At 41.9% G+C, this 10,975-nt stretch overlaps 1 protein-coding gene across 1 annotated transcript; it reads left to right on the top strand.

Annotated features, from left to right (window-relative positions):
• Positions 1-1,378: 1,378 nt before the first annotated feature.
• LOC106590018 (BMP and activin membrane-bound inhibitor homolog) lies at positions 1,379-9,668 on the top strand. Its single transcript, XM_014180500.3, has 3 exons — positions 1,379-1,927; positions 3,436-3,714; positions 4,335-9,668. Exons 1-3 carry the CDS (start codon positions 1,852-1,854, stop codon positions 4,751-4,753), a joined length of 774 nt encoding a protein of 257 aa, XP_014035975.1. The 5' UTR covers positions 1,379-1,851; the 3' UTR covers positions 4,754-9,668.
• Positions 9,669-10,975: the final 1,307 nt, after the last annotated feature.

Below are 10,975 nucleotides of genomic sequence, written 5' to 3'. Positions count from 1 at the left end.
GTGTTTTGCATGGGATTGTTTCGAAGGTAATTGAGTGTCAGTGTCTGTCTGTCTGTGTCGTCTCAGTGGCGCCAAGTGTCTTTTTGGATTGCTAATTTCTCAAACCGCCTATTAACCACCCATAACATCAGTTTACACAGGCAGCAGCAATCTATTCTGAACACAAATATAAACACATCATGCAACAATTTCAATGATTTTACTGAGTTACTGTTCATATAAGGAAATCAGTCAATTGAAATAAATAAATTAGGCTCTAATCTATGGATTTCATGACTTGGCAGAGGCACAGCCATTGTTGGTCCTGGGAGGGCATAGGCCCACCCACTGGGGAGCCAGGCCAAGCCAATCAGATTGATTTTTTTACCCACAAAAGGGCTTTATTACAGACAGAAATACTCCTCAGTTTCATCATTTGTCCGGGTGGCTGGTCTCAGACGATCCTGCAGGTGAAGAAGTCGGATGTGGAGGTCCTGGGCTGGTGTGGTTACACGTGGTCTGCGGTTGTAAAGCCGGCTGGACGTACTGCCAAATGTTGGAGGTGGCTTATGGTAGAGAAATTAACATTAAATTATCTGGCAACAGCTCTGGTGGAAATTCCTGCAGTCAGCATGCCAATTGCACACTCCCTCAAAATCTGTGGTCTTTAATTGTTTACAACACATGGTGCACCTGTGTAATGATCATGCTCTTTAATCAGCTTCTTGATATGCCACACCTGTCATGTGGATGGATTATCTTGGCAATAGAGAAATTCTCACTAACAGGGATGTAATCAAATTTGTGCACAACATTTGAGAGAAATAAGTTTCTTGTGCTTATGGAAATTTTCCAGGATGTTTTATTTCAGCTCATGCAACATGGGACCAACACTTTACATATTGCGTTTTTATTTTTGTTCAGTAATAGATCTCTCTAGGCTGGCATAGGCTGGGGAACCTGCTCATGGTGGCGTCGGCCTAATGAGGCAATTTGGATAGGCTACATACAGACAGGCAGGTAAATATGAGCTCATAGCCTAACTTCTAAATAGTCTAGACTATGTTTTCATTATTAGGCTATTCAGGTAGAATATAAACTAAGGCATGTATAGGCCTATTTTATGCTGCTTTTTATTAAAACAATGTAGCCAACATTCATGGCTACATTGATTGACCCAAACTGTAACACTGTTACATTGCATTGACTAGTCAGTATAAGAGAGTGCATGGCACTTACAGTAGGAGGAATGTTAAATTGTGTGAATGCAATGGAAATCAATGGAAATCTAAAGTTTATAAGGTATGCAAATTTGGCTAGGGATGACCCAATGAGCACTCAGGGGGCGGACTTAGGTTACGTATCGAAGTCTGGCTCAGATATTTCTTCAACTCAAGAGCCTCTACCCGAAGTCGACTAGTGAAGTGTTGATGCGAGAGTGAGCAACCGTTTATTCACATTTCGTTAGTTTCGGATTATAAATGTTATGCACAACTATCATCGCGGATGTGTGTGAAGTCGGAGTGGACAAGTAGTCACAAGATTGATCACTTTTTCTACTCATGGAATTTATTTTTTTTCCTTATTTTCAGCAGCTATAAGCATTCCGTTTTTTCCTGCAGGGTTATTCAAGTAAGGTAAACAAGTCGGATTTTAGGGCTATTTCTCATGTAACCTAGTTTTCTCGATGCAGGGACAAGACGTTCGTTTTTTTTTTGTTATTTTCTTACGTCTTCCAAAGGATTGTGATTGTGGCAACATTTGTTCGCAGTCCAACGCTATCTTCTGTAGCGTTCATGTAACCTTGTCTTCGAGCTCAGCCCTACGGGTTTTGCTACTGGAATAAGGGGACTAAAAAGTTAATTGTCATAAATGGATCGCCATTCCAGTTTAATTTGCATTTGGCTACAACTGGAACTGTGTGCCATGGCTGTTCTTCTTACTAAAGGTAAACCTTGATCCCTAAAAACGTGCTTTTATGTTAGCTTTTATGTTTCTAAATGTCTCTCTATCAACAATACGTTTTATAATTCTACCAGATATTCCAACACGAGAGGTGTCTTAATTGTTATAACTAAGAAAACGCAACTTTCTATACAGTAGGTGTTCTGTATGTGTCCCATGAGTTCATATAGCAAGGCCTTTCCATTATGGTAAAATTGGCACTAAACAGACTGAATGACTCAAATGGTTATCATAATTCTCGCGTTTGGGCACACAAACTATTTGATACGTGTGATATCATGTAGTCTATAGGCTATAGCGGTTAATTTAAAGAAATAAACTCAATCAACTCCAAATAACTTAAAATCAAAGCTCAGTAGCTAGGCCTAGGCTACTATAGTATACTGGTGATTGTCTGGAATATACAGCATTTTGCATTTATAAGACAGTAATGTGTTAGTTTATTAGAGTGCCATAATGCTTTTGTAATGTGTTGTTTAGGGCCCAATGTAGTGCAGGTCCCTGTCAATGGTCAGCTCATGATGTTTTAATAAAATGACAGCATGTAATTTAGACTCTGAAAGTAGCCTACACACAAACAGCTTGTAACAACATACAAAGGCCCGTATTTACTTGGGTGCATCTCTGTGTTTTTATGTTTGTTGCTGTCTTGTAACACAGTGTTAATAATGATAAGGTTGTTTGGTGGAAGCTTTTGAGATGAGACGCCAGGGGAACACCCAGCCCATCCTGACCACACTAAAGCTTGCGTGCAATCTAATGGGAGTCTCCTGCACCACTCTCACCCCCCTTTACAAATTTCCATTTGGGTTGAATTTTTTTTTACTTTGGCAAACAAACCACTAATTATAAGCTACACGGTTCCTGTTTTATAATACGGACTAAAAGGACCATTTTGCACGGAAAGCTCGTAAACTCGGCTTATTTGCTGTAATTTAAACAGAGAAATACTTATCAAAGTATTTCAGGGTTTACCTTGTCATTTTCATGTATTGTGACAATGTTGCCAATGTCACCTCAGTCCTAATTTGGGAGTCTTAAAAAGACAAGAAGTCTGGTTTCTGGGTCTTGAAATAGCGAGGTGACATCATGATATGATTTGATTTTAAAAGCAAAGTAGGTAGACTATAGGCAAGGCTATTGACCTTATTTTATTCTGGGATATTACAGCGCTGTGTGTGACTAACTCATATAGCCTACGTCCAGCTGACAAGTTTATAACATTTCACTTATTTTACTATGAAACACAAGATTTCTCCCCTGTCAGAATACGCTTGATTTCCAAAAATGCTAACGTTACCCTGTTAGAAAACATAGGCATAGTCTGTGCGTACATTTCAAATCTGTGACTTAAGACGTTATTATTACTAGATAATAATATGTAGAATGTGTGGTCTGACATGTTGGTGGTGGGTAGGCTATAGCCTAATATTTAGCCTACAAGACTTCATAAACAAAGACTTAAATGCATTTCCTAATTTTTTATTTTAGGAGAAATACGGTGTTACTGTGATGCCCCCCACTGCGTGGCCACAGGCTACATGTGCAAATCGGAACTAAACGCCTGTTTCACCAAGGTGTTGGACCCTATGAACACGAACTCGCCTCTCACGCACGGGTGTCTAGATCCCATAGCAAACGCTGCCGACGTGTGCAGCGATAAGAACACAGATGCCCTGAGTGGGGGCTTGTCCACACTAGAATGTTGTCACGACGACATGTGTAACTACAGAGGACTGCACGACCTGGCGCACACGCGAGAATCTACAGGTAAGGAAGGAGAGAGAATGGAAACTTTCAATTGCTCTACTGTGGCTCTGTAAACTGTATGGATACTGAAGTTATTATATTATTTTCTATTCTACTCTTTTGATAAGGTTCATAATGTGTGATAGACAGAGCAACCAAAGTGACGATTTGTAGTGTAGCCTACTGTTTACATGTGTCATAGTCCTATGCTGTAACTCTATCGACAACAGCCGTTCTTAAATGGCCTACTGTAAGTAAGGACATGCTGTCCATATACTTTTTTCTTTAACAATTCCGTCTTTAACAAAACTTCAGTTTGACTTTTAATCGGTAGCGGGGGGTGCCTTGTAGAATAACCCTTCTCAGACTGTATGTAGCGGTGCCTAAATACTAGCTTCATTGAGTTATGGAAAGGTGCATACAGCCTTACAGAGAGGAAGGGAGAGCTCTCAAGTAGGGATTTCTGTTATGACTCAGTCCAAAGGAGTTTAGCTCGTTTAGTAGCTGAATCATTTTTGGGGGGCTCTTATTTTAAGAAAGGCGACTCATTGCGTTCACCTTCTGAAAGCAGAAGACAAGTTTCCATTGGACACCAGTATACATTGAACAATAAAATAATCGTATTTTCCCTCCACCTCCAGACCACGGCAGGTACCAGCCTGAGAGCAACAACCCTAACCTGGTCACGCGGGTACAGGAGCTGGCCTCTGCCAAAGAGGTGTGGTTCAGGGCAGCGGTGATTGCGGTGCCCATCGCGGGAGGTCTCATCTTGGTTCTTCTCATCATGCTGGCGTTAAGGATGCTCCGCAGCGAGAACAAGCGGCTGCAGGACCAGAGGCAGCAGATGTTGTCACGGCTCCACTACAGCTTCCATGGCCACCACACTAAGAAGGGCCACGTGGCAAAGCTAGACTTGGAGTGTATGGTGCCCGTGACGGGCCACGAGAACTGCTGCCTCACCTGTGACAAGATGAGACAGGCAGACCTGGGAAGTGACAAGATACTGTCACTGGTACACTGGGGGATGTACAGTGGACACGGGAAGGTGGAGTTCGTATAACTTACTTTTCTAAGATCGTTTGACTTCACTTTATGTCCCACCACACCCTACCCCACCCTCCCCCAAAAAACAGCCAAGACTGCCTCCTCCACTCGTTGGGGTTTCTCTTTTAACTTAAAAAATGAATCCCCTTTTTTGTCCATTATACTTATCTGTTTTCTTCAATGGAAGAAAAAAGAGTACTGAATTGAACTGAAGCCTTGTGGTTTTTGCTAAAGGAGCACTTTACTTGAAAATGAAAGGCAAACCAATGAGGAGCTGAGTGGGCAGGACTGAGCTGACGGACTGAAAGAGTTCTGTCAAGACCCTGTCTACCTGTGCATCCTGGACTTTACACAGACCGCTGAAGGATTCCAAATCTGTCTTATTTGCACATTTGTAAAAACAAAAAAACTTTGTTTTGCTTAAAAAAAAACTAAATAGGAGAAGAATTTTACACTGACACCAGGGTACAAAAAATTACTTTTTGAGGAGTATAGGTGACTGTAGGTGTGTACACTCCTCTGTATGTTTCTTGATCCAAGCTTATTGTAAAGATTTAAAATATATATATTTTTGTCTGAAAGAAAGACCCTGTTCTGTGTGTTCTTCCCTGCTATGTGTGTGCGAGAGAGCGAGAAAGAGATGAGACCTGTGGCTCATGTCAGAGAGGGCTTTTTTCTAGCTGTTTCTTTCTGGGGTGTGTGTCTATACAGTAGTATGTGAGAGGATGTGTGGCGAGAGAGGAACACGCTGCCTCGGTGATGTGTGTTGGACCAGGCAGATTGTGTGTGTGTGTAGGGCTGACTTCATAGTGAGGCCATGTTTCACAGTAGTGCTCCACATGACTCAGTCATTCTTGAACTTCCTCCAAAGGTTAGGATCTCAGCTTCAAACAAATGTTGTTTATTTCATTGCACATGCTGGATTTCTCCTGGAAGTAGTGTGGATATTTATTTTATACTCAGTCTAAGGCCAGTATAAGCCCTCCCCATTCAGCTTCTCTGGATGTTCAGCCGACACACTAACCCTCCTGTATCCAACCTCGTGTTGATGAAGAGGGCTTTTTTCCCTGCCAAGCAACTAGGCTAGCGATTATGCCAAATTTACCGCTCTTATTACACCACTTAGAAATAGATCTCAATAGATCTACCCAGTTATGGGTTTAATAATGTGAAGCCTGTATTTTTTTATTGTTGTGTTGAAAACCCCATCACTTCTTTTCCCAGTATGTGTTCCTCTCCCATCGATTTGGCCTTCTACTTTATTACATAGTAATACTTCCCTGATGATGTCTGAGAGGGGAGGAAGGGATGAACATGCAGGAGCACATAAACACACACAGTATGCACTCACCCACGCGTGCAAGCTCACGCGCACACACACACACACACACACACACACACACACACACACACACACACACACACACACACACACACACACACACACACACACACACTCAGGGAGACTAGTAAAGCATCTTCATGCCACATACAGACCGGATGCACCGTCACAGTGGCTCTACAATAAAAGTATTCTCCAGGCCCATTAGGATAGGCTACCATTTTGCTGAGAGGCAGGCGGTCATGCTGTTTGTATTGACATGCACATGTAATGAGGTGGTCGACTGGCTTCCTTCAAAAGCCCAATTTGTTTTGAAGTGACTTCAAACTCCTCCCTTTCTAACTTGCCAGTGAATTTTTATTGATGTGCAGTACCAGTCAAAAGTTGACACACCTACTCATTGAAAGGTTTTTCTTTATTTTCTACATTGTAGAATATAGTGAAGACATATAAACTATGAAATAGCACATGTAGAATCATGAAGTAACCAAAAAAGGAATAAACAAATCAAAATATATTTTAGTTTCTTCAAAGTAGCTTTTTGCCTTGACAGCTTTGCACACTCTTGGCATTCTCTCAACCAGCTTCACCTGGAATGAGTTCACACTTGTTGGCTGCTTTTCCTTCACTCTGGTCCAACTCATCCCATACCATCTCAATTGGGTTGAGGTCAGGTGATTGTGGAGGCTAGGTCATCTGATGCAGCACTCCATCACTCTCCTTCTTGGTCAAATAGCCCTTACACAGCCTGGAGGTGTGTTGGGTCATTGTCCTGTTGAAAAACAAATGATAGTCCCACTAAGCGCAATCCAGATGGGATGGCTATGCTTGTTAAGCGTGCCTTGAATTCTAAATAAATCACTGACAGTGTCACCAGCAAAGCACCCGACACCATCACACCTCCTCCTCCATGCTTCACGGTGGGAACTACACACGTGGAGATCATCTGTTCACCTGCACTGCGTCTCACAAAAACATGGCGGTTGGAACCAAAAATAAAAAATTTGGACTTATCAGAACAAAGGACAGATTTCCACCGGTCTAATGTCCATTGCTCATGTTTCTTGGCCCAAGAAAGTATTTTCTTCTTATTGGTATCCTTTAGTAGTGGTTTCTTTGCAGCAATTTGACCATGAAGGCCTGATTCACGCAGTCTCCTCTGAACAGTTGATGTTGAGATGTGTCTGTTTCTTGAACTCTGTGAAGCATTTATTTGGGCTGAAATTTCTGAGTCTGGTAACTAAGGAACCTATCCTCTGCAGCAGCAGTAACTCTGGGTCTTCCTTTCCTGTGGCAGTCCTCATGAGAGCCAGTTTCATCATCGCGCTTGATGGTTTTTGTGACTGCGCTTGAAGAAAACTTCAAAGTTCTTCAAATGTACCATATTGACTGACCTTCCTGTCTTATGTGAGCTGTTCTTTCCATAATATGGACTTGGTCTTTTACCAAATAGGGCTATTTTCTGTATACCACCCCTACGTTGTCACAACACAACTGATTGGCTCAAACGCATTAAGAAGGAAAGAAATTCCCCAAATGAACTTTTAACAAAGGCACACCTGTTTAATTGAAATGCATTCCAGGTGACTACGTCATGAAGCTGGTTGAGAGAATGCCAAGAGTTTGCAAAGCTGTCATCAAGGCAAAGGGTGGCAAAGGATGTCCAAACTTTTGACTGGTGCTGTATATTCTGGTTGCATCGGACCCTGGTTAAAAGTCGTGAACTATATAGGGAATAGGGTGCTATTTGGGGGGGACACTCTCTCTCTCACGTAGACTTGTCAAGAATCATAGGCTCCTCTACTCCAGTCTCATGTTTTACCACTAGCAGCTATGAGGGTGAGATATACAGCTTTTATTGGTATGTGACATTTTTTAACCTCATAGCGGGGAAGGTTAACTACCGTGATTTAAATCAGAGGTGTTTTTATTTTTTTCTCCCCACCTCATTGACGATAAACATTCATGCAGTCGGTGCTGGGTGTGTGTATATGTAAAGGGCTCTCATGGACTATGCTGTGGCCGAGTTAAACAATATACTGTATGAAGTGAAAACACACATGGAACCTGTTAACACCTGCACATGGTAGTGGATGCACACATAATGTTACACAGCTTTTTATAACCTATATTATTCTTGTTTTCTCCTCTTCAGCAGACTGTATAACAGGGATCATCAACTAGATTCAGCCATGGGACGATTTCTTTTCTTGAGTGGATGGTCAGGGTGCCGGAACATAATTACATATCATTTGTAGAGTGCAAATTGACCACAAGAAGCCCAAACATATATACTATTTGACTAAACATAATAATTTAAATCCTTGCTTACATTTGTATACGATCACATACACTACATGGCCAAAAGTATGTGGACACCTGCTCGTCGAACATCTCATTCCAAAATAATTGGCATTAATATGGAGTTGATCTGACTTTCCTGCTATAACAGCCTCCACTCTTTATTTTAATGTAATCTTTATTTAATTAGGCAAGTCAGTTAAGAACAAATTCTTATTTACAATGGCGTCCTACACCGGCCAAACCCGGACGATGCTGGGCCAATTGTGCGACCGCCCTATGGGACTCACAATTACGGCCGGTTGTGATACAGCCTGGGATCTAACCAGGGTGTCTGTAGTGACGCCTCTAGCACTGAGATGCCGTGCCTTAGACCGCTACGCCACTTGGGAGCCCAAGATAAGCCTTCTTTTCGGAAGGCTTTCCATTAGATGTTGGAACATTGCTGCAGGGACTAGCTTTCATTCAGCCACGTGCATTAGTGAGGACGGGCACTGATCTTGGGCGTAAGGCCTGGCTCGCAGTCAGCGTTCCAATTAATCCCAAAGGTGTTTGATGGGGTTGAGGTCAGGGCTCTGTGCAGGCCAGTCAGGTTCCTTCCACACCAATCTCGACAAACCATTTCTGTATGGACCTCGCTTTGTGCGCGAGGGAATTGTAATGCTGAAACAGGAAAGGGCCTTCCCCAAACTGTTGCCATAAAGTTGGAAGCACAGAATCGTCTAGAATGTCATTCATTGTATGCTGTAGTGTTAAGATTTCCCTTCACTGGAACTAAGGGGCCTAGCCCAAACCATGAAAAACATCCTCCAGACCATTATTGCTCCTGCACAAAACTGTACAGTTGGCACTATGCATTGGGGCAGGTAACATTCTCCTGGCATCCGCCAAACCCAGATTCATCCGTCGTACTGCCAGATGGTGAAGCGTTGTTGCTCCTAGACATTTCCACTTCACAATAACAGTACTTACAGTTGACCGGGGCAGCTCTTGCAGGGCAGAAATTTGACAAACTGACTTGTTGGAAAGGTGGCATCCTATGACGGTGTCATGTTGAAAGTCCCTGAGCTCTTCAGTAAAGCCATTCTACTGCCAATGTTTTTCTATGGAGATTGATTGGCTGTGTGCTCGATTTTATACACCTGTCAGCAACAGGTGTGACTGAAATAGCCGATTCCACTAATTTGAAGGGGTGTCCTCATACTTTTGTGTATATAGTGTATATCTCTCTATTATGCATGGGAATACTTTGCAACAGATTTCCAAAATTAAAATCACTTGGAGTTGATTTGTTGGTGTTTTTACAGTCTTTTATGTACAACAACAAAAAATGTGGTCAGAAAACTGCGGTCCGCCAGTTGGAGAACCCTGCTCTAAAGAGATGTAAAGGTTATCCATGTTAACTATTGATCATGAGTAGTTTATTACTCAGGATTTATCCTTAGTGAAGGTTACAGGTCATTATTTATCTTCTCTCAGCATTGACTACGAAGGTACATTACTCTTAATGCACATACATTTATAACATATTCAAACAAGTCTACACACTATAAACGGTTTCCCAAATGAACTCTTGAACCTTTTACCGTCTCTGAAATAGTTCTTGTCACTCCCCAGGCCTTTCTTGAAAACATACTGTATAAACGTCTCACTGAAGATTATTTACTTGTTATCCATTAAAATAAAAACAGAATAAAATCATACATTCTGAAAAAACGTACAATTCATCATTATAGAAAACAACAATTTACAAGTCAAAGAAAGGAGGATGTACATTAGTGTCATTCTGCCCTGTGACGAATGGACATTCTTTAAAATAAGACATGGAATAAATATTTATTCCACACAAAGCAAATTTATTTCCTTTGAATGGATAAAAACATGGGTTGGTCCCTGTCCTAATTTACCCATCTAAATATTTATCCCTGCGTGTTGTTAACATTTAGATATAAATCTGCCTCAAGAGAAAAATAATTTGGTTGTTTACGAGATCTGACTGGGACTCTTGAAGCTTAATGTCACCATCTGTAAATAAATGTTTTGTTATTTTTTGAAAAGGTTTTTCAGTTGCATTTCAACCACGGTTAAATCAGCACAATATCTCTCCAAATGAAAGATCATTAATTAAAAGATGGAGACAGAGAGGATAATGATTAAATTACAAGTTCCAAATAGATATTCCAATGTCTGACTTTGTATATAGGTGTAGCTAACAACCCGTGCTGCTAGTCAAGAGTCCTGCTGGTTCGTTTTGTGTCACTGAGGCAAGGCTGAGAGAAGTCGTGCTAGTGAGGAGGAGAAGGAGGTGGAGGAGGAGAGGAGGAGGAGGAGGAAGACAAGAGGAAGGAAGAGGGGTCTGGAAGCGGCCAAGGCAGTCCTCATGAGATGTGTTGAGACTCTGGCTATTAACTTACTGACATTCAGAGATGTAAGGATATAAGGATCCAGACTAGGCCCAGTAGTGACCTGTCCCCACCAGACCTTAACTGAACTGAGATGAACCCAGCCCTGGGCCTCTGGGACTGTGCCCCTCAGACAGACTCTTTTCTCCATTCAGCACTCTGTGGACGTGACACCCTCATCATCCGTGCTACT

This window comes from Salmo salar, chromosome 29 (assembly GCF_965601325.2).
Source record: "Salmo salar chromosome 29, fSalSal1, whole genome shotgun sequence".
NCBI classification, from domain to species: Eukaryota; Metazoa; Chordata; class Actinopteri; order Salmoniformes; family Salmonidae; genus Salmo; species Salmo salar.
The sequence above is the reverse complement of the archived record's forward strand: the minus strand, read 5'-3'. Positions and strand labels throughout refer to the sequence as shown.